This window comes from Chiloscyllium plagiosum, chromosome 7 (assembly GCF_004010195.1).
Source record: "Chiloscyllium plagiosum isolate BGI_BamShark_2017 chromosome 7, ASM401019v2, whole genome shotgun sequence".
NCBI classification, from domain to species: Eukaryota; Metazoa; Chordata; class Chondrichthyes; order Orectolobiformes; family Hemiscylliidae; genus Chiloscyllium; species Chiloscyllium plagiosum.
In genome coordinates this window covers 11,988,175-12,012,808 of record NC_057716.1, presented here as the reverse complement: position 1 = coordinate 12,012,808, position 24,634 = coordinate 11,988,175, and the positions used below count along the sequence as shown (strand labels likewise).

The window sequence follows — 24,634 nt, the reverse complement described above, 5'->3', positions numbered from 1 at the left end:
AGCACAGCTGTAATGCTATCCCTTATCAAAAATGCCACTCCCCCTCCTCTCTTGCCTGTAGCATTTGTATCCTGGAACATTAAGCTGCCAGTTCTTCCCATCCCTGAGCCATGTTTCCGTAATTGCTATGATATCCCAGTCCCATGTTCCTAACCATGCAGAGTTCATCTGCTTTCCCTGTTAGGCCCCTTGCATTGAAATAAATGCAGTTGAATTTACTAGTCTTACCTTGTCCCTGCCTGTCCTGACTGTTTGACTCACTTCTGTTCTCAGCTGTACCCGTCTCAGATCGATCTCTTTCCTCACTATCTCCCTGGGTCCTCCCCCACCCCCACCTTACCAGTTTAAATCCTCCCAAACAGTTCTAGCAAATTTTTCTGTCAGTATATTAGTCCCTTTCCAATTTAGGTGCAATCCATCCTTCTTGTACAGGTCACTTCTACCCCAAAAGAGATTCTAATGATCCAAAAATATGAATCCTTCTCCCATACACCAGCTCCTCAGCCATGCATTCAATAACTCTATCCACCTATTCCTGCCCTCACTAGCTCATAGCACTGGGGGTAATCCAGATATTACTACTCTTGAGGACCTCCTTTTTAAATTTCTACCTAACTGTCTGTAATCTCCCTTCAGAATCTCAATCTTTTCCCTTCCAATGTCGTTGGTTCCAATGTGGACAATGACCTCCTGCTGGCCCCCCTTCCCCGTGAGAACATTCTGCACCCTCTCTGAGACATCCTTGATCCTGGCACCAGGGAAACAACACACCATTCTGATTTTTCTCTGCTGGCCACATTTGATAAAGTACAACAGCAAACATTAAAACTAACAATTATATCCTTTAAAAAGTTTCAGAATTTAAGCTAGTAGACATTTAATGAGCAAGAAATTAAAGTCAACTAAAACTGAAGCTATTATTGAGTTAGACAGGATTGATTTCTTATCCATTTTTGTTAACATTATCGTATTTCTATTAATCCAGTGAATCCTTCATACGAAATAGAGGAACTAAAGTGGCCATCAGCCACTGTAATAAATCATATCCTAAGAGTTAAAGAGTTGTACAGTATGGAAACAACCTTTCAGTCCATGCCAACTATAATCCCAGACTAAACTAGTCCCACCTGCCTGCTCTTGGCTCATATCCCTCCAAATCTCTCCTATTCATGTACTTACCTAAGTGTCTTTTAAAGGTGACTATGCCCACATCTACCACTTTCTCAGGAAGTTCATACCACCAGTGAACCACATCTATGTAAAAATTTGTCCTTCATGTCTTCTCTAAATGTCTCTCCTCTCAGCTTAAAATTATGTTCCCTCGTCTTGAAATCCCCCAAACTAGGGAGAAGACATCTACCATTAAGCTTTAATGAAGGAATCATAACATTTATGATTTCATAAACCTCTAATGTCATCTCTCAACGTCATATGTTCCAGTCAAAAAAGTCCCAGCCTAACTCTATAACTCAAACATTCAATACCTGTCAACATCCTGGTTGACCTCTTCTGAACCCTCTCCAGCTTAATAATATTCTTCCTATAACAGGATGACCAAAACTAGACAAAGTAGTCCAGAAGAGGCCTCAACAATGTCCTGTATAAACTCAACATGACTTCCCAACTCCTATCCTCAAATATCTGAACAATGAAGGCAAGTGTGCAAATACCTTTTAACCAGGATCTGACGCAAACTTCAAAGAATTATGTACCTGAACCACTAGGTTCTTCTGTTCTACAACACTACCCAAGGCTCTAACATTAATTGTATAAGTCATGCCCCTGTTTGATGTACCAAAATGCAAAACCTCGTATTTATCCAGATTGAATTCCATCTGCCATTTTTGAGTCCATTGACCACTTTGCTCAAAATCCCTTTGCAATTTCAGAACATTTCGGACAGCATGGTAGCTCAGTGGTTAGCACTGCTGCCAGGGACCTGGGTTCGATTCCATCCTCTGGCGACTACCCGTGTGGAGTTTGCACATTCTCCCCGTGTCTGTCTCGGTTTCTCCTGGCTTCCTCCCATCATCCAAAGATGTGCAGGTTAGGTGAATTGGTCATGTCAAGTTGCCCATAATGAAAGGCGCATTAGTCAGGGGTAAATCTAGGCTGGGGGAGTGGTCTGGGTTGCTCTGCGGAGGGTTGGTGTGGACATGTTGGGCCGAAAGGCCTATTTCCATACTGTAGGGAATCTAATCAAAGATCCTGCTTCACCAATTACTATGCCACCAATTTTGGTGTCGTCCATAAATGTACTAACCATGCCTTCCACATACACATCCAAATTATTTATATAAACAACAACAAAAAGCCTGAGGGTTACATACAAAGACAAGATTCAAAACTCTGTTTTTTGGTTTAAAAACTACAGATTGGCCGAAGAATGGTTTAATAACCAGGACAAAACAATTCACATTCAAAGCATGCACCTGTCAAAAACAAAGCTGCTGCATCAAGCTTACTTAAACAGCAAAACTGATCTGATGTAACTTTGCATAAAAATGCATATCATCCTTTTGCAGACATTGCCAATTATGCTGAAATTAAATAATATATTACACCTTAAATTAGTAATTTAGAGAAATTATGAAGTATCATCAGGCATTGATCTAATTGTCCATTCATCTGAAAATTAAGCCTGTGTCTTAATAAACAGCAAACTCTCAGGCCAGCTTATTAAGCTGCATCCCTTTACCTACTGTTGTAAAAGTATCAGAGACTGGTGGTTGTCTAATAAAGATACATCTTGTGTTGTATCCTTCACAGCAAAGAGATTTGCTTCTGCACATTCTGACATAAGACGTGTGATTTTATATTTATTTTAATATAATTTTCTTTACAGTTTGAATTTTTAATTAGTGACATGCACGTTTCCATCTGCGTGTGTGACGGGGTATAACGATTAACTTCTAGAGCCATTTTTAATAAAAAAACAACAAAATGAGCAAGGGACTAACTGGAGTGCTAAATGAATTTGTTTGTATTGGGAAAGTTTTTAAAACCAGAAGAAACACCGAAGAGTATTTGCTTGTTTTAGGTGAGAAGAATCAGCAATTGTCATTTTATTTTGCTTAGGGGAAAACAACCATATCTTAGAAAGTTTTTTATTTCAGTTTGCAGATTTCCTGGCTCAAGTCTAATATTTGAAATACTTTCTCCTAGACAAAGATGTTATTTCAGACAAGTTGTGCAATAGGTTGCTCCAGTGTAACTGTTTTAGTTTAAAAGTTTCAGACCAAAGTGTTTGGTTAGAACCTGGAAGGTAATGTTCAAAGTTGGAAAAGTTTAAGCTCCGTTGTGGGAATATTCGAGAGAGAGTCTGTCAAGTTCTCAAGGTAGGCAATTGAAAGTAACAGAGTCTAGATCGGAGTGGTGCTGGAAAAGCACAGCAGGTCAGGCAGCATCCCAGGAGCAGGAAAATCGATGTTTCGGGCAAAACACCTTCATCAGGAATAGATTTGCCCGAAACGGTGATTTTCCTGCTCCTCTGATGCTGCCTGACCTGCTGTGCTTTTCCAGCACCACTCTGATCTAAATTCTGGTTTCCAGCATCTGCAGTCCTCACTTTTGCCTAATTGAAAGTAACAGTTAAATCCAACTTATAGAAATGATAAGAAAACTTACTCTGATGTCTGAGCTCTGTAAAGTGATGCTGTTGGGATAGAAGGATGATCGTATTTTTACTGCATTTTGAAGCCTTTCAAATAGTGCTATGTAAGTGGCTTGGTTTATTCTAACTTGGCTTCTTGTGTGCAACAAACTTCTGTTTTATTGTTCGATGCAAGAATGATTTTGCAGCATTGCGAGCTTCAGCTTCATTAAAAGATCATCTTGTTAAATGAAAAACAAGAAAATATGTTCTATCAAGCCAGATTTTAGTCTATGATCTGACTCATCCAGCATAGCATCAGTTGGAATCATAATAACATTCATTTTCATGGTTAAAAATCACACAACACCAGGTTATAGTCCAACAGGTTTAATTGGAAGCACACTAGCTTTCGGATCGACGCTCCTTCATCGGGTGATTGTGGAGGGCTCGATCGTAACACAGAATTTTTAGCAAAAATTTGCAGTGTGATGTAACTGAAATTATACATTGAATCAATTCTTCTTTGTACACCCCAGTCCAACACCGGCATCTCCGATTCATTTTCATGGTATGAGAGCGCATGTGGGAGCATTGGCTTTCTCATAACCAACAGGCCTCATTCTAATTTTGGAGTTCCTAGGTCTTTTAAAAGATGTTTCATATTGGAGGATGAGACTCCTGACCCCAGGAGTCAGATCTATAACATGAATCTCAAGTCAAATCTAGCTCTCTCACTTACTGTGTGAGTGAAACAATTGTGCAGTGTTGTGAAAGACTACTGTAAAAAAAAAAGACTTTATAAACCACACTCCAGTTTTAACCTGTAGTTTAGTTTCAATAATTTGGATGCATCATTAGTTATAACTGATTTCGGAAATCAAGTCCCACTATTCCCAAAGTTGCCATAAAAGTTCAAGATTTTCTGCAAGGACGGAAAATGCTCCAATTTCCCAGATTTTCAGAGCAGGCTGACATAAATCACAAACCAGTTTGTGCACTTAAGAATTACTACTCATTAAGCAATGTCTTCAGGAACAATAAATAATTATGAACCATTGGCATATTGATCTACTTGCTCAGCTTACTTGCTTTCAAAAACATGCAGGAATCTGTGGTTTTTAAAGGAGTTTTTAAAAATTATTTCAGTCTACAATCAAAACAACAGGAAAATCAAGGGATATGGTCTTCACATTTTCATAGAAATAATTAGTAAATATGTTACACATAACTATGTGTTTAATTTAAAATTAACTAGCATAGGTTTAAAGTTCTAACAGCCACACACCACTGCCACTAAGACAAAGAAACAGTTATATACCGATGACGCAGACACCGAAATGTGCTCCACAAAATCCAAGTCCATTAACTAACAGATTGGTTATCAACCAGACGAGAAGTACTGTCAATCCAAAGGTAGCACGAAGGATAATGTTTTTGTTTCATTGATGGCTAGGCCAGCATTTATTATCAATTCCTAAACACAAGGATGAACCATGTCGGATGGAGTCAAAAGTAGGTCAGAATTGCAGTTGCTTTCCCTAAAGGACATTAATGAGCCAGGTGGCTTTTTTTTTGACAATTGACAATGGATTCATGAAGATTAGACTTTTAATTTCAAATTTTTTAACTGAAGTTCGATTGCCAGAACATTACCTGCATCTCTGGATTAATAGCCCGGCAATAATGCCACTGGGCCATCACCTCCCCACAAATGTTAATGTCTCTCTCTCTCTCTCTACCTTCTCTGCAGCAATAACATTGTGTTCTGCACTTTGTTCTGCTACCTGATGCACTTTGTATGGTACAATTTGCCTATAATGCACACAAAACAATACCTTTTACTGTATCTTGGTACATGTGACAACAGTAAGTCAAATCAAATTAATCAGCACATTAGGGAAGGAAAAATGGACAATGGTCAGAGGCCTAGATCAAAATGTATGACAAAAACATCTTATTCTGTTGTATTTGGAAAGGTAGCTCTAATAATTAGATCTATTGAAACATGTGTAGGTGAATAAAATGTTACCAGAAGTAACAACTTTAGATGGATTGATAAAATGCACACAATTAACCAAAAAATGGCCGACAGCGGGAGCTCCACGACATCACTAAATTATGAAAATTTACAGGTTCCACCCATGCTTTTCCAATTTTAAATCCACACAGCACCCCAAAGTTCATAGATAAACTCCACACAGTTATGTTTTTTCTTAATTTCAGTATATCTATGGCAATATAATAAGGCCAGGGGCTTGAACTGCATATTGCTCAATTTTAAAAACAATCAATCAATAAAATGAAAAACAGCAGTCACCCCACACACACTCCTATGCCACAGTGTGCGTTGCATTATGCCGTCACACAGCCCTTGGCCCTACATATCAATCTATATCGATTCAACAATCTCCCTTAGTCCTTTACAGTCCCAATGCAACTTAGGTCCAACATATGCCAATGTATGCTCCATTCCTTCTGCCTTCACAACTACAATGACAATATCCAATGCTTACTATAGGTAAACTTCAGGAGCCAGGCTTAGATGCAATAAAGTTCTGAATTGCATTTGAAGAATCCACTAATAAAAATAAATTCACTCTGATAAAAACCCATTCACTACATTTAATTTCTCTCAATCCCTTGTAAAAAAAAAAGGAAGGACTAGAATGCATGTCCCACAAGAAAGTTGTAAACACTGGGAGCTGTTAAAAGCATGAGGCAATAGCTGGTCATTGAATCATTTATGTGGCTCTAGTCCAATAATCATAGATTTAGGTTAGTAGTAAATTAAGACACTTTAAACACTTCAGACAGTTCTTTCAAATGCTTAAAGGGCAGGAGCTTCAAATGTGTCAATAGCTCAGTTTGAAATTTGAGACAGGTCTATTAACACTTCCAATAAACTTGACATTTCTGAAGAGTTAATTAACTTTTTACGCAGTTTTATCTATACCTTTAGCAATTCCAAAGCAATGCTACTAAGGGCCTGCACGTCCATCCATATACCAAGCAATGGTAATCCCATTCCCTAAACTAACAGACCAGCATCTGTTTAAATTCTAAGTGAGTTTCTCATTCACATGACACACATATTGGTGAATGCGGGTCTTTTTAAATGTTGGACCAAATACAAACTTCATAACAATCCCTTTCAGAGATGTATAGTGCAGCATGTGTGTATTACAAATTCGCAAAATAACTAATGCATACAAGGTGTGTATTAGAATTTGTGTGCCTTAGTATTTGCTATGCATCGTTTCAGTGAACAGTTACATGTAACAATTCTTTTGACAAAGGTCATTAGGTGCAGCATTAATAGCTGCAAGCATTTCTAAATGTCCAGCTAATGGCTCAACAGAAGGCCATAACTTTACAGATGTCTGTGGAAGTCGACATATGTCCCTGATGGAAAAGAGTGATTCGCAAAATGAAATTAGTTTATAAATTAATGCTACATTTTTATAACATTTGAAATATATTACTGCTCTGGGTCACCTTTAGAAGAAAGTAAAGTTTTAAGCACAATTGCAGAACTGACTAAAATTAATATTAAGTATTTACCAATACCCAACTATTTTTGGTGCAAACAGATCATTGGTATGAACAATTTAACCAGCGTTTATTTGTAAAATTGTGATTATGATCATGTAAAATCATCTGTTGAAAGTTTTTTTTATAAAATAGCCACACAATTTAGTACCTAACGTTCCATCATTGTTTAGCAAATAGCGCATAATATATATTGTTAATTTGTATCTCCACTGAATGTGATAATTATATTGATTTGCATCACTGAATCTTTATCTACCTCATTTAAACCTAATTCTAAAGGAAATTGGTCAATTCTTTTTAACTGAAATTGAGGCAAAATCTTGGACATCGCAAATGGCTGTGACAAACTAATATTGCAGTGAGAGTTCCAAGGAGAAGATCCATAAAAGGGAAAAGAATTCTGCAAGAGGAGGCACTGAAACAGCAAACATTCAGAGAGAGGCACTGGCTTCCTGTACCCTGGATCACTGGTTAGTGGGCTGAAAAATTGCAAATGTTGAACCCTTGTTCTCAAAAAGATATAAAGAAAAGCCCAGAAATGATTGACCAGTTAGTTGGGTGGGTGGGTGGGTGGCAGGAGAGGTTAGCACTTCTAGAAATAATAACTTGGGACAAAATTAATAGCCAGTAATTATGGGCTAATTAAAGAAAATAAGCTTGGAATTTTCAGGAACTATTATGTTTATCTGACTCACTGGACCTTCTAAAAAGATCTACAGCAGACATCTTAAACAAGGGTAATGCATTGATATGGCATATGTGGATTTCAAAATATTTGATGCAGTGTTACACAGACATATTATACCTACAAAAAAATGGGATGGTAACAACATAGATATGGAGCAGACTGTAGTGCTTAATAAATTGTTTTTTGTAGTAGAGTTTGCCATGGGTCAGTGTCATGACAGTGAGGTGAACCCCTCTGTTAACTAAACCAATCACCCAGAAAAGCTCACCTCGCCTCGTAATTTGAGTCACCGAGAACTCCTAAATTCCATTATTTAAAGAAAACATAAATTTATTTTTTTAAAACTCAAAGTGAACATTAAGCAACTATTTTCACAACTCTAAGTCCCCCTTTCTCTTAATTGCTTACGATCTGCCACCAACTCTGTAACAATATACTGTTTCAATAAGACACTTTTTAAAAATCACATCAACTTAATTTCAAAACTACACAGCTGTCTTCTTCTGTGTCTTTCTTCTTCCGGCTCAGGATCTCCCTAGGTCGTCATCTTTCTTTTTACTGCGAATATGTTTCACATAAAAAAAGGTATCTCTAATAGAGAGTGTTTCCTAATTTCTTGGGGAATAAGATGTTAGCTCTCCATGCATTTCTGCCTCAATGGCACTAGCTGTCGAACCAACTTTCAAAATGTCCGCATTTTACAGCCTCTCCCCCCACCCCCCCCAACCCCCCCAACATCGGATCGTCTTATTGGTTTGATGCAAAACCCCACTGGCTTTTAGTATGTTGGGGCATACTTTAAAATGATTAGTTAAATTTGAATTGTTGTCAAAGCAACAACCAAAACTCAGGAATCCATATCACAGCCAAATGTTACATATTTTAGGGCAGCATGGTGGCTCAGTGGTTAGCACTGCTGCTTCACATCACCAGGGTCCCAGGTTAGATTCCAGCCTTGGGTGACTGTCTGTGTGGAGTTTGCACATTCTCCCCGTGTCGGTGTGGGTTTCCTCCGGGTGCTCCAGTTTCTTCCCATAGTCCAAAGATGTGCAGGTCAGGTGAATTGGCCATGCTAAATTGTCCATAGTGTTAGGTGCATTTGTCAGAGGGAAATGGGTCTGGGGGGGTTACTCTTCGGAGGGTCGGTGTGGACTGGTTGGGCCGAAGGGCCTGTTTCCACACTGTAGGGAACCTAATCTAATCTAAGAAAATTTTCAATTTTCCAGTACACTCTGGAACTGCCATCTAGTCATATACACAGGTACTTGTAATCTCAGTTCAGAGTAGCATTCTGTCTCAAAGGTATGGTACATGCCTTCAACTTATTCACAGAATCATAGAATCCCTAAGGTTATTTGGCCCAACAAGCTCACACCAACCTTGCAAAGAGTAATCCACCCAGACCCATTCCCTTACCAGAATACTCTTCATTTTCCCTGACTAATGCACCTAACCTACACATCCCTGAATACTATGGGCAACTTAGCATGTCCAATTTACCAACTGTTGTTCTTGATTTTAATGACCTTGACCTTGGTGTTCAGAGCATAAATTCAAGGGTTGTGAACTATACAACACTTGGAAGTAGGACATTGTAGAATTTGAAAAGGACAGGTGCAAGTTGGTGGAATGGGTGAACATGTGACACATGATAATCAATGTATGGAAATGGGATTCATTTTGGTAGAAAAAAACATAGACATACAGCATAAACTAATGAGCATAATCCTAAAGGCCCACGGGGTTAGGGAGAACTGGGTTTATATGCGAAGGTGATAGGACAGGTTAAGAGAGTGGATGATAAAGTGTACAGCATCCAAGACTTCATCAACAGGGACAGGGAGCAAGGATATTATGTTGAACTTTCATAGGACATTAATCCAAATTCAGCTGGAGTATTGCATCTGGCCCTGCATGATGCACTTCAGTGAGTATGAGAGGACACAGAAAATATTCACAAAGACATTCCAGGGATGAGGAACTTGAGTTGTCAAGGTAGATTGGAGGAGTTAAGATTGCTTTCTTTGGAGAAGAGATGACAGAGGAGATTTTATTGTGATATTCAAAAACTTTGGGAGTGGCAACTGGGGGGAAGAGGGGATGGAGGGGGAATGGTCAAGACACAGTAGACAGCCTTTGCCTTTAAATGAATAGACGGAGGATGAGATGACACAGACATGAAGTCATTGGTAACAGCAACAAAAGCAATATGAGAACAAACATTCTCATGCAGCAAGTGGTTATGGTCTGGTTACACTGCATTATAGGTCAATCAAAGCATTCAGACAGGAATTAGTCTGTTATAGAATCATAGGACCCTACAGTGTGGAAGCAGGTTTTTCAGCCTATTGAGTCCATACCGACCCTCCAAACCGCATTTCACTCTGACCTGTAACCCTGCATATCCCATGCCCTATCCACCGAGCCTGCACATTCCTGGACACTATGGACAATTTAGCACTGTTAATTTACCTAACCTGCACATTCTTTGGACTGTGAATGGACACTGGAGCATCCAGAGGAAATCCACGCAGTTGTCCAATGGTTGAATCGAATCTGGGTCCCCAGCGCTGTGAGGCAGCAGTGCTAACACTAAGCTGCCGTGCTGCCCTGTTATCTGAAAAGAATAAGTGTGTAGGGTTACAGGGACAAGGCAGCAAATAGCACTTAAGTGAATTGCTCCACTGGAGAGCCAATGGGATAAATGGCCGCCTTCTGTGTTGCAGCAATTCTGTAATTCCAGGGAAAACCCAAAGGCAATTTCTTTACCAGCCATGGTTTCTGTGCACAATTATTTTAGGATAGGAGACAGCTATCTTAATGTGCTTTTCATCCTGCTTTGAAATATTTAAAAGTAGGTGACATTGAATTGCAACCATCTGAAACGTTTTTGGTTTGTGTTGTGCACTGCAACTTGTGGGAAATTTCTAGAATTTTGACCGTCTGAGCTTTCTTCAAAAACAGCTTGTTGCCTGGGAAAATATTAAATCTCATATTTAAATGTCATACGCCTATAGGCTAGTAGGAATCTAAATACAGACTGATTCTGATGTAAATTTTAAAATGCTGTATTGAATGAGAAAACTCTAGCTGGGCAAAAACAAAAGATTTTGAATGTGCCATCAGATTTTATGACAGAAATATAATGTTTACCTGCATCTAATAAATGAGATTTGTTTCTAACTTACAGTTTCCTTCTTAGAATGCAAATTAATTTTGACCTATGCTATCAAATGTTACCAAGTACAATTTGAAATATTTCTGTACCAAAATTAATATTCAACAACTGGAATTTCAGCCTATTAGAAACAATGTTTATCAAGCTGCTTGTTTCCCTATATTCATCTCAGTCTAGACTAAATGAGAAAACTGCGTCCATTGTACTAACACTGCATATATGTGACAAAACCAACTCTGGAAATGGTATGGACACTAACATGTGTTTGGAATACAAGACAAATTCATTTAATTTTTCTATTGGCTATGTTTAGGCCTCTATTATTCGAGAGATAATTTTATTTATATTTTCCTTGTGAAAACATTTAACGGTTACAAGGAAAAAAAAGAGATGGCATTAGACAAGGTAGCTCAACTGTAGCTGGTACCATACAGCCATATTGAATCATATGGCCAGATCCATGCTGAAATGTCTGATTCATTTTCTTTGGCTTGAGCAATTCTTCACTTCACTCCTGGCAAATCTTATTCACTGTACATTCACCTGAATCATTCCATTTTTAAAAAAATCCTCATCATCAAAATATAGCTTTATTTTAAAAATGGCTGCTGCACTTATCAGGACAAATAGACCATTCAAATTTGGAGTGAAGCTTTTTTCTTTCCTAAATAGACAGTGTGTATTAGACTAAGTAACCTTGCATCACCGATGTCAAATCAGAATAATTACTTGCATGTAAACCATGAATTTTTTTTAATATAAAAGCATATTATGCTGAAAAACCTTGTACCAATAATATCACTATAAAGCAGCTGAGCAAACAGCTCTCGTACAAAATAGAAAATCATATTTTACTTACGTTTCAGAATATGGCTAAAATGCATGGAATGAAGAGAAATCAATAGCTGTACAGGCAGATGTAGCAGCTGATGAAACTCACAAAGACACCACAGGAACGGATGATCTTAAAAAAGGCAGAATCGGGGTTGCTTTCTACATACAATAACCTGAATATTAATGAGTCTATCCGAGTAAGCTTTCTTTCTCTTCGTCCTACTGTAGCTGTGCCAAGAATCTGCAATACATGCAGTATGCTGTAGTCATGGAAACATTGAGACAGAACTGAAAATAATATTGCTGTATGAAGTAAGCCATGACTATATCAAGTAGTTTACTTATTTCCAATGATCAAATTTTCGTTGTTGACGCGTATTATTAAAGACGTGATAACAGAATATTTGGAAAGCATTAATAGGATTGGTCAAAGTCAGCAAGCGTTTATGAAAGGCAAATCACACTCCATAAATCTTCTAGCGTTTCTTATGGAATCTACTAGTTCCATCCTCAAGGGAGAACCATTGGATGCAGTATCGTTGGATTTTGAGAAGGCTTTTGATAAGGTCCCTCAGAAGATTGTCTTCATTGCTGAGACATTTGAATATAGGAGTTGGGACATTATGTTGAAGGTTTACAAGCTGTTAGTGAGACCTCTTTTGGAGTACTGTGTACAGTTCTGGCCACTGCGCAATTGGAAGGATGTTATTCAGCTGGAGGGGGTTTAGAAGAGATTTACCAGGATGTTGCTGGGACTGGAGGGTTTTAGGTATGAAGAGAGGCTGGATAGGCTGGGACTTTTGAAACTGCAGCGTAAAAGGTTGAGGGGTGAATGGCAGCTGTCTTTTCCATAGGGTGGAGAATTTCAAGACCAGAGGCATTTTTTTTTAAGGTGAGAAGGGAAAGATTTTGTAAAAAATGAGGCGCACTTTTAAAAAGAAATTACACACATAATGACTCGTGTGGAATGAAATTTCAGAGGAAGTGGTGGATATGGGTACAGTTACATTTAAAAGACACTTAGATAAGTACATAAATAGGAAATGTTTGGAGGGATATGGGCCAAGCGCAGGCAGGTGGGACTAGTTTAGTTTGGGATTATGGTCAGCATGGATTGGTTGGACCCCGAAGAGTCTGTTTCTGTGTTGTATGACTGTATGAGTCTAAGAGGTTCATGAGTAAAGTTAAAGCACATTGGTTAGGGGTAACATATTAACATGGATCAAGAATTTTGATGGTGGACAGGAAATTACGAGTGGGAATAAATGGGTCTTTTTCTCCAAGTGGCAGGCAATATCTAGTTGGGTACTGCAAGGATCAGGGCTTGGTGTCTCAACCATATAATATATATAATGACCTAGGTAAGAAAACCAAATGCAACATTTCCAAATTTGCTGATGACACAAAACTGGATGGGATTATGAGTTGTGAGGAGAATAGAAGGGGGCTTCAGTGTTTTAGTCAAGGTGAGGGCGTGGGAAAACACATGGCAGAGGCAGCAACAATAGGAATTTTTTTTTAATAGAGAAAGGTTTCTAAAAAAAGTGTCCAATTCACAATTAAATGAGATCAGGTAGATTGCTTCCCACTTCCCTAGAAATTGTGTTAGCAGGAAAATTTATTGAAATAAATTGGCTCAATTAGCAACTCGATATCTCTTCTGGAGAAAGGTCTATAGACACATTACACAATGACAAGCTGTTTTGCAATAGCACTTGGACAAAATATTTTGTGGGCTTTTAGCAGCTTGCTGGCAAGATATGATTTTGTCCAGAGTCCCATGTTGGGTTTCCATCCATAGTTCGAATGGGAGAAGTTGTTGTGCACTGATTTCAAATGACTGACTGACCTATTCATTTACAATATCTGACCTTTCAAAACTCAAATGCAAATTGATATTGATAAATTTTATTCCTAGTAATCTCTGAAGTGAAGCTGTTTAAATATCAACATATACACCTGAAGTCAATCAGGAATGTAACCAACATGAAGTATTAGAAATACCTGGCCAAAGATAGACAATAGAGTAACTCTATATCTTGACATTTAACAGGAACTCCTCAGGTGTGATTGTGTACAGCTACATGCATATTCCTTATTGTTATAATGGTATGCATAGAGGGGGAAAGCTAGGTGGACCAAATGATCTTCATTATATTTAGTGCATATTGTGCCCTTCATTATATATAGTTGCATTATCTTTTGTCTTTAGGGCAGCTTAAAAACTAACTACTATTTTACCTCATTAAATTGGTCTAACTTCATGTGAACAAAAGGAGTACATTGATTTCAAACTAGGAAATCTGGCTCAAAGCTGCAGCACAAACTTCTGGATTGGATTCTACTACTACACTAGAAAATACATGCAACAAGGCTGAAACCACAACACTGAGCCAGAATATACAAGGGTTGCAGATTCAATTTATAATAAGGAGCAGAAATACAAGATATGAATAAGCATGAAAGAGAAACAGGAGAGGGGGAGCATTTGCTCTGTTCCTAACACTTTCTCTTTTTTGTGCCCTCAACTAAGCCTGCAATCCGGAAGTACTGAAGCAGCCTTAGGCTCTTATACTAAGATATCACATAATTGCAACTTAAAACTTGAATTGGTTTCCATTTCTGGTGCACTGCAGTTCTCCAAACAAATGTTGAAAGCATTTAGCAAATTAGTAAATTTACAGCAGTATCACCACTTTTTGTGCAACTCCTGAAAATAGTATGCGTCTTAATAGAGGTTTTCAACCAGCAATTCCAAGGTTGCCCAAGAGCCAGTGGATACCTATTTCTAATTGATCCTGGATTAGGAGCTATACTCATGTCAATTATAAACTGCTTGTTTTTTTTGGTTCATATAAGTTGGCAATGTCAGACAAATGAAAGGAGTTGACGCAGCTATTCCAATAGAAGTCCTCAACAGCTTAGATTTTTAGTTCAAAAAATAATAAAACAATTAAAAAAGAACCCTTTTGTTTAACTCATTCATTGGAAGTAGATGTCACTGGCTGGGCCATCACTTACTGCCCATCCCTAATTGGCCCTTGATCTGAATGCCTTGATGGTGCCATTTCAGAGGGCAGTTAAGAGTCGACCATTTTCTTTTTTGTGAATTAAAATTATGCTCTACTCAACATCTGCAGCCTTAGGTAATTGTGTTCCAGTGACTAACTACAAAATTAACCAATTACTGAATTAGAATTAGAAACAGGCCCTTCAGCGCAATAAGTCCACACTGACCATCCGAAGAATAACCCATCCAAACACACTCCCCTACATTTCCCTCGATTAATTCACCTAACCTGCACATCTTTGGACTGTGGGAAGAAACCACGCAGACATGGGGAGAACGTGCAAACTCCATGCAGACAGTTATCTGAGGCTGGAATCAAATCCAGGGTTTGGCGCTATGAGGCAGCAGTGCTAACCACTGAGCCACCGTGCTGCCCCCAAAAAATAAATCTTTATTCTATCAGGTCAGGTTTAATTCTTGGATTTGATCTATCCAGTATTATCAGCTACCACATTACACAGATGTAATTGGAATAAACATTGTCCTTAAAACAATGGCCTGGAATTTCCAGTATTGTTGGATATACACAAGAGGACCCTGTGGAATCTCAATCAAAGTCTGTCAAAGCCAATACTTGGGACATTGAACTTCCTGCTGGGCAATTCCTCTCTGCCGGGAACTATCAAGTCTCCTATTTAAATAGATATTTTCAGTGTTCTGAAGAGATTAAGACAACTTATTACTTAGGACAAGTTGAACAAATAAAATACACGGTATAACTCCCAAGTAACCATTTACCCACCCCACTCTTACCTCACACACACAACCCTAAAGCTCCCATTACACACCTGAGATCACACACTGACCTACAAGCCCCCAAGTCTCCTCCACTGGTCCCCCTTTTACCAAAGTTAGGCCTGACCTGACATAACATGCCTGACAGCAGATGCATGACCAGCCCTCCACATGTTGAACCTGATCTGATGCTCTAAACCCAGGCAGCACGGTGGCTCAGTGGTTAGCACTGCTAGGTAAAAACAAAGACTGCAGACGCTGGAAACCAGATTCTGGATTAGTGGTGCTGGAAGAGCACAGCAGTTCAGGCAGCATTTGAGGAGCAGTAAAATTGACGTTTCGGGCAAAAGCCCTTCATCAGCACTGCTGCCTCACAGCGCCAGGGACTCCGGTTCAATTCCAGCCTTGGGAGGCTACTTGCGTGGAGTTTACACATTCTCCCAGTGTCTGCGTGTGTTTCCTCCGAGTGGTCAGGTTTCCTCCCAAAGATGTGCAGTTTAGATGGATTGGCCATGCTAAATTGCCCATAGTATTCAGGGTTAGGGAGGTTAGGTGCATTAGTCAGGGTAAATGTGGAGTAATGGGGAATGGGTCTGGGTGGGATACTCTTCGGAGGATTAGTGTGGACTTGTTGGGCCGAAGGGTCTGTTTCCACACTGTAGGGATTCTAGGATACCCCATCCATTCGCCCCTCCCCCAACCCCTCACCCTCCTTCCCAAACATGGTCCCCTTGCCATCTAACAACCTTCCTTATTGACACCTTACCCCCTTTCCATGGCATCCTACCCACTTACCTACCTGGCATCCTAACCCTGCATGGCAGTTGCTGGTATTCTCGAACCTTACTTACCTGCACCTGAACCCTCCCAAGCTGTCACTCAACCTAGTGATGTTTGTTTCCAGTTGGTGACTTGAACAGTATGATAACACTCTTGCAGTTGCACAGTGGAAATCTCCAGTAAATAACAATTCAATCAGTTACAATACAATTGCAGGGAGATACAGATCAAATTCTTGCCACAGAAATGGCAAGATCGCTCAGCAAGGTATACTTTGAGGCCAGTGATGAACACCCCTTGCTTCACCATTGAACAAACATCCATGTCAATACTGTCTTATGGAGGTATACCCCAGTTATAAATCAATAACTTTCAACAGATTTCATACTCCAGTCATTGATTTGTAGGCATACATATGGCTAGTTCATGTGTGTACTACCAATTGAGAACACTGTACTTCGAAAAAAAGATGCCTTGATTCTGCAGTAATAATTGGATACTATTATCTATGACCCATTATGGAAGAAGAAAGGAACTGAATTTGTTTTACCTGCTGTTGCTCCATCTCTAGCAGTCAATTTCCCATTGATCCCATTAGCTTGCGACACTGTGTACGCGGCCTGACCTCCAGCCTGTGCCTCTGTGAGGTTCTCTCTGAATGAGTAGCCATTCTCCGTTCTGGATATACATTCACCTGAAGCACTCTGCTCTTTAAAATCTGCAGCAAACTGATGCGATTGAGCCTCGAGGACAGTGTTTGAGGCCCACTGTGGTGCACTTCCCTCAGACTTCCCGTCTTCTGCCATTCTTCTTTGTTAAACTCTCAGCTGTAATTAAAATAATGGCAATGGTTATTGTAACTGACTGCTAACCACACATCACACAAATGGCATGTTGGGATTTATTGCAAGGGGATTTGAGTACAAGAGTAAAGAAAGTCTTGCTACAACTGTATAGTATCTTGGTGAGACTGCACTTAAACTAGCGTATGATTTTCATCTCCTTATCTAAGGAATGATCTTCAGGCATAGAGGGAGTGCAGCAAACATTCACCAGAGTGCTTTTTGTGGTAGCAGAATTATCCTGCAAGAAGACATTCAGAAGACCGGCCTATACACTCTAAACTTTAGAAGAAAAAGAAGTGATCCATTTAAACTATGCTCTTTTATCGAACTTTGAGTCAAAAAATAATTGCAGATGCTGGAATCCAAAGTGATCAAGCAGGAGGGTGGAAGAACACAGCAAGCCAGGCAGCATCAGGTGGTGGTGAAGTCAACATTTTGGGTAGAATCCTTCCTCAGGTCCTGGACAATTTTAGCAAGGCCAATCCACCTAACCTGAACATCTTTGGACTGTGGGAGGAAACCCACGCAAACACAGGATGAACGTACAAACTCCACACAGACAGTCGCCGATGCTGGGACCAAACCAGGTCCCAGGTGTTGTGAGGCAGCAATGCTAACCACTGAGCCACCATGCCACCCCGTCACCAGTCTTGAAGGAGGGGTCGACCCGAAACATTGACTTCTCCACCTCCTGATGCTGCCTGGCTGGCTGTTTTTCCAGCCTCCAGCTTGTCCACCTATGTAACTTGTCAGAGTCAGTAGTGAAATGATTTCCTAGCTGGAGATCTTGAACCAGGGACATTATCTTCGAATCAGGAGTAAGCCATTTAGGACTAAGATGAGGAGGAATTTCTCCATCCAGAGGGTCACAAGTCACCAAGTTACAGTCCAACAGGTTTATTTGAAATCACAAGCTTACAGAGCGCTGCTCCTTCGTCAGTTGAAGACCTGACTTCACCTCATGAAGGAGCAGCACTCGGAACTCTTGTGATTTCGAATAAGCCTGTCTGTTTACAACGTGGTGGTGTGTGACCTCTGACTTTGTCCACCCCAGTCCATCAGCAGTACCTTCACATCCAGAGGTGGGCAAGTCTTTGGAAATCTCTTCCCCACAGGGTTTTGGAAACTCAACAAACAGAAAGACATATCAACAAAATTTCTAGATATTAAATACGTGAAATGAACTGGGGATATCACAGAAAAATCACAGATATCACAGATTAGTTGTGATCTAGTTGAATGATGGAGTAGGCTTGAGGGGCCAAATTGCCTACTCCTCCTCCTATTTCCCTTGTTCCACAACAACCCTCATTCAATTTCACTTTCAGACAAATTTTAGTGATTGAGTATTAAATGATCAAAAAAGGGAAAACCTTATCTGACAACTTAGAATCACTGAATCTCGATAGTGTGGAAGCAGGCCAGAGAATCCATACTGCCCCTCTGAAGAGCACCCCACCCAGACCCACCTCATCCCTGTAACCCGGCAGTTCCCATGGCTCATCCAATAGTCTGCACATGCCTGGACACCACGGGGCAATTTTTGCATGGCCAATCCACCTAACCTGCGTATCTTTGGACTGTGGGAGGAAACTGGAGTATCCAGAGGAAATCCACGCAGATGCAGGGAGAACATGCAAACTCCACAAAGACAGCTGCCCAAGGCTGGGATCAAACCAGATCTCTGGCATGTGCAGCAGTAGTGCTAACCACAGAGCCACTATGCTGCCCCAGCTTCATAGACTATTTTATCCCCACATTGGAAACACATGTTTTCTGCAAAGTCATTGTCAGATGTACACCATTATTTATAGCCCATACATTGTTGAAGTTATTTTTGCAAATTTTAAGTAGGGTATTGTCTATCTAAAACGTCCTTTTATTAGGAGATATCTAAATAAATATTGACCCACATAGACTTTTTTTCATAAAGGCAAGTCATCCAATTTTCTACACCCCATTGCTGGTACATAAGCGCATAGTTCTGTTATTTTGATGTTCATATCCTTTGTAATGCTCTTAAAACAAGATGTGTTAAGCAAGTGAATGGCTTGTTCAGTAAATATATATTCCTCATTTGTTGTGTGTTTTCTTGTGGAGATGAATTGGCTACATCGGAGATCTCCAGAGTCAGAGCAATTCTTGCATGAATCAAAAGAAATGCAAAAATACTGAAAATAATCTGGCAAAGCTGCATTTGTTTTACTTCAGACTTCCAGCATCTACAATATTTTGCTTTTGTTTTAGTAGCATTCAGTCATTATATCTCTGGTTTGTCTGCAATAAATTGCAGGATGTTTTGAAGATTATTTGGTTGAATAATGCAATTATAAAAGTACAGTTATAGCATTCTCACGAGAATCCATCATTTGTTTTTAAACAAATGGCTTGAGAGGTTCCCCCATGTATATGCCAAGGTTTATTTATTCCAACTAAATTTATAACGTTGTCTCTGAATTTCAGATCAGCTGACACTCAATTCCTTCAGGGTATTTTAGGAAAACTAGGAACCCAGTTGTTGCTCTGCATTGCTTTATTTTTGTAATTGAGGTACAGGAAAATCATATCCACCTTTGCTGTGAAGGATGTGCATAAAATTGTGAAAATCCTTATTACACTTTCACTCCACCACAAAAGGGTGCAGAGAAGCCGGACAGGATGTTGCTGTACAAATAGCTTTTGCTAGAACTGGGTGTGAACAATTGGTTGGAATTGAGAATGCAACAATTCATTTTAACATCTTTTTCCACAAGGTTGATGGCAGTGCAAGATAATGGTACAGCAACAGCAACCAGGCATCTGGATCCTTGGTGAATGACAATTGGAATTTATGTAGCATCTATCAACATCACGAGTTGTCGCGTGTTTTCTTGTGGAGACGAATTGGCGATATCCAGAGTCAGAGCAATTGTTGCATGAATCAAAAGAAATCCAAAAATACTGAAAATAATCTGGCGAAGCTGCAACATCAATGCCGTAAAAGAAAACATCTGGGAACATGATCAATTTTAAAATGAACTATTAAAAAAAAAGAAGAGAGTGAGGTAGAGAAATGGGGAGGTAATGGAGGATGCACCTGAGTTTGGTGCCGAGGCAGCTGAAGGCACGACCACCAAAGCCAGAGTGATTAAAATCTTGGATGCTCAAATAGTCAGAATTGGAGGAAAAAATATCAGAGGGTTGTTGGCAGGAAGACGAAGAGGGACGAGGCTATACAGCAACTTAAGTAATACTGGTGTGGATTATTCAGAACAGGTTTTGCTTCAGGAAAATCTGAGTACAATCTTTTAAGCGATGTATAATAGATCACCACCTGCTGGTGAAAAATACTACTGCAGCAATAGCCCAACACAATGATGGAAAATGGCAATGAAAAGTCAAGGAAAAAAAGCCAGATTTTAGCAACAAATAAACTGGCCCAAAATTAGTGGTCATGCTTTCAGTTGTCTAGGCACCAATCTTCCATAAACCTTCCCATCTCTCCCCCTCACTTTTCTTTTTCATAATTCTTTTTAAAATTGGTCATTTACCCAGATGTTTCCCTTCATGGAATTGATATTTTATTTTAACTTTTAATGGCGCTGTCACTACTAAACTCCCAAAGAAGTACATAAGTCTCCAAATGAATAGATACTGGAATAACAGAATTAAATTTAATTAAACAGATTTGTCGGAGGAAATTTTCAAATATATTGACAGATGGTGTGGTGCTAGAAAAGGCACAGCAGGTCAGGCAGCATCTGAGGAGCAGGAGAGTTGGCGGCACGGTGGTTAGCACTGCTGCCTCACAGCACCAGGGTCGCAGGTTTGATTCCAGTCTCAGGCGACTATCTGTGTGGAGTTTGCACATTCTCCCCTGCGTGGGTTTGCTCTGGGTGCTCCCACAGTCTAAAAATGTGCAGGTTAGGTGAATTGGCCGCGCTAAATTGCCCATAGTGTGAGATATGTTAGTCAGAGGAAAATGGGTCTGGGTGGGTTATTCTTCAGAGGGTCGGTGTGGACTTGTTGGGCCATAGGCCTGTTTCCACACTGTAGGGAATCTAATCTAAACTCTCTTGCTCCTCAGATGCTGCCTGACCTACTGTCCCTTTTCCAGTGCCACACTTTATTGACAATGTCTCCAGCATCTGCAGTCCTCACTATCTCCTACCAGGTAGACATATCTCAATAAAGCAAAGTGGTACTTCAAAGAATAGGACTGCTTTCTCATTAGACAGAGATAACTGGTGGTCGTTTAACCTGGGAGCCACCAAGCCTCAAGTGAGGGGGAGACGTTGAAAAGGAAAATCCTTCATGGTAACCTCAGCCAGTCCAGGAATTGAACCCACACATTGAGTTGGCATCACAAACCAACTGTCCAGCCAACAGAGTAGAATTCAATGGATAAATAAGCAGATTCAAAAAGGCGGCACATGGTGAAATGCAGGCTAACAACACTAAAGAACATCTTGCAGAACACAGAACTTTTACTAAGTCCAAAAGCAGTAAAATTGAATAGGAAGAACAAGTTTTTAAGTGCAAGTGTAAAGCAAAAGCAATAGTTAAATACAATGGAAGATACAGAGCAAGTGTTAGATTACTGCAGAAAAATAACTGGTTGTTTAAAAGAACAGCATAACTCAAGATGAATGAGCCACCTGGCACCAACAGCAGGGATACTGTAATGTTGAAAGCAGACAGAGGTGGCAAAGGTCACCATTTTTCAAATCTCTTTAAATACATCAAATGTGTCAGTCTCCATGGGAACAGCCAATGTAACAGAATTTTTAAAAGAAGTGGGAGAAGGACAAACTGGGTACTGGCAGACCAGTTAGTCAAAATGGGCACGATAGTTGTAACCAACTAATGGAATCAGCAACTGATTGAAACGTGAAAAGTTACAACTTCCATTCTTGTTTTGTCAGTAAGTTCAGCACGTAGCAGGGGTTCTTTCCTTCCCTTGCTCTATTCCTTTTCAAATACAGCTCATCTATAATTATTTCAATTCTGATAGATGGCCTATAGCTCAAATGTTAAGTGTTCCAGGCATATAGATGTTGCTTGAATGATTGAGGTTTGAAAGTGCACTACTGCAAGATTTAGTGCTGGGACACTTAGCACACTTTCAACATTCGCATTTGGTGAACCAGGAATCAAGTACAGAACCATTATATGAATTTTAAAAGCAAGTTATTTTATATTGTATTTCCTGAAGATTATGTTACTGTCATTATTGAACTCCCAATGAAGTGCGCAAGTCTCCAAATCGATGGATATTGGAGGAGCAGAATTATTCATATTTCAGGAATAACAAGTTATTCTATGTTAATATATGTTGTTTGTTGTACAGTTATTCATAGCATAATACACATGCCAAAACAACTAATGACTCTGCCTCTATGTGATGTAACTTTTCTCAATTACCTGATGCACCAGCACCTTTATCCACACACACTACTCCACAGTTGGCTCAAAATTCTTAAGACTGATATTTACCCAAAATAAACATGCCACTAATTATCATGAAACCCAATGCACACAACGTCCCTAGTGAATGTTTGAGACTTTTGGGTTCAATTTTTAAAATTAATGTTTGGAATAAAAATCTGCCAACAATTGCAATTTAATGCAGGTCTGTTGCCCTGACTTGCCTTGTTACTGAACTGTAGTCAATTTTATCTGTTCCCATCGTTCTCTCTAATTCATAAATAAATCTGATTTTGTTGCAAACTCTCAATACCTGTTGACAATTCCATTAAAATGCTGTAAAGTAAGAATATTTACTTTGTTTCAGAGCCTGCATATAGCAGCTACAAAATGTAGTTCAAAATATTGCGAATATTTTTATCACACATCAACAAACGTGCTATCGTACAGGTCGTTTAACCTCTGATGCTTAAATTAGGCATCACACAAAGATACATGATCTGGCAATCTAACGTATGCAGCTCCATTAATTTTGAATGAAAAACAACACTGTTGACAAGGAACCTTACCGTGTTACCCTGCTGATACGTAAGAGGAGATAACGTGAAATTACTTATCTTGCACAAAGGGAGGGGAAAACATTCAAATCAGTTACTGTTCGCTTTCAAAATCAATGACCACTTTTTAAACAAGTTTTACAGGGATTAGTAGCTGCAAACGTTTTAATGCGTAAGTAAAACATCACAAATTAAGACCACATTAAAAACACTTCTATTTCAATTGCAATGACCTTGGGCTCAACACATCAACTAAAAAATGTCTCTTTAGCGACATGATGTGCCTCAGATAAAGTTTTCATTTTAAACAGCCAGTATACCCTGAGAACAGAGGTACTTAGGGAGAATTGGCATAAATGTTTTTTAAAATTACATGCAAAAATGACAAGCCAAGAACTGTTCAATCAATCTACTGAACAATAGGCGTTAACATTTAGTGTAATTGACTCTGCACAGCTCCAAGGTGCAATCGGCCTGTTCAATTTAATTGGATTGCAATAAATGCTAAGCAGTTTCAATATCCATTATTCTGTACTCAAACATAAGTGAGAAATTAATGTTACTGAAGAGACCATTTTATACACAAAACATCAGATGAGAAGGGTCAACTGATTTACCTCCATTCTGAAAGACCATATATTTTCCCCATTAAGTTGATTGTTGTTCTAAGACCTCACGAACTGAGTTTTCACCAGATGCTCTACAATTAAATTCAGTGTATTGAAGATGTGAAACAGATTCTGTTAGATATTAGAATCACAAAGTGAAGAAACTCAACATGAGGCAGCATCAGTGGAGAGAGTAACAGAGGGATAGCTCAGAGTTTCACATGACTCTTCTTGCTGTTTTGTAAAAAAATAATAATGGTATATAGGTGTCACTGGCTGGATAAGTATTTATTGCACAATCCTAATTACCCTTGAACTGAGAAACTTGCTAGGCCACCACAGAGGAGAATTAATCAACCACATTGCTTTAGGCCTACAGTTAAATGTAGGTCAGATCAGACAGGGAAAGCATATACCCTTCTGTAAATAACATTAGTGAACCAAATAGATTTTTATGACAATCCACAAAGGCTGCATGGCTGCCAAGCCAATAGGTCAGATTTTCATCGAATTCAAACTTCTTCATCACAAAATGGTGGAATTTGAAACTAGACCCCCCCCCCCCCCCCCCCCACCATCACATCATGTCTGATTGCCTCGATTGCTAGACCAGTGACAATACCACCAAACTGCTGCTTGGATACTTATCTCTGCTTGTTGGGTGAACAGTTCCCTTACCACTCGACGCCTGGAAGAAGAACGCCTCATCTTCTGCCTCGGAACACTTCAACCCCAGGGGATTAATGTGGACTTCACCAGTTTCCTCATTTCCCCTCCCCCCATCTT

The 24,634-nt window shown here is 39.5% G+C and overlaps 1 protein-coding gene across 11 annotated transcripts in view; it reads right to left on the bottom strand.

Moving 5' to 3' along the window:
- Positions 1 to 24,634, bottom strand: part of map2 (microtubule-associated protein 2) — a 146,289-nt gene that overhangs the window by 77,832 nt on the left and 43,823 nt on the right. For 8 of the 11 annotated variants that reach the window (XM_043693043.1, XM_043693048.1, XM_043693050.1 and 5 more), the window contains exon 2: positions 16,983 to 17,259. In XM_043693043.1, the coding sequence (XP_043548978.1) occupies positions 16,983 to 17,238 (256 nt within the window). In that variant the 5' untranslated portion in view covers positions 17,239 to 17,259. Of the gene's footprint in view, positions 1 to 11,872; positions 12,060 to 16,982; positions 17,260 to 24,634 lie in introns of those variants that run through there. The other 3 variants (XM_043693052.1, XM_043693053.1, XM_043693054.1) reach the window with 2 other exon arrangements.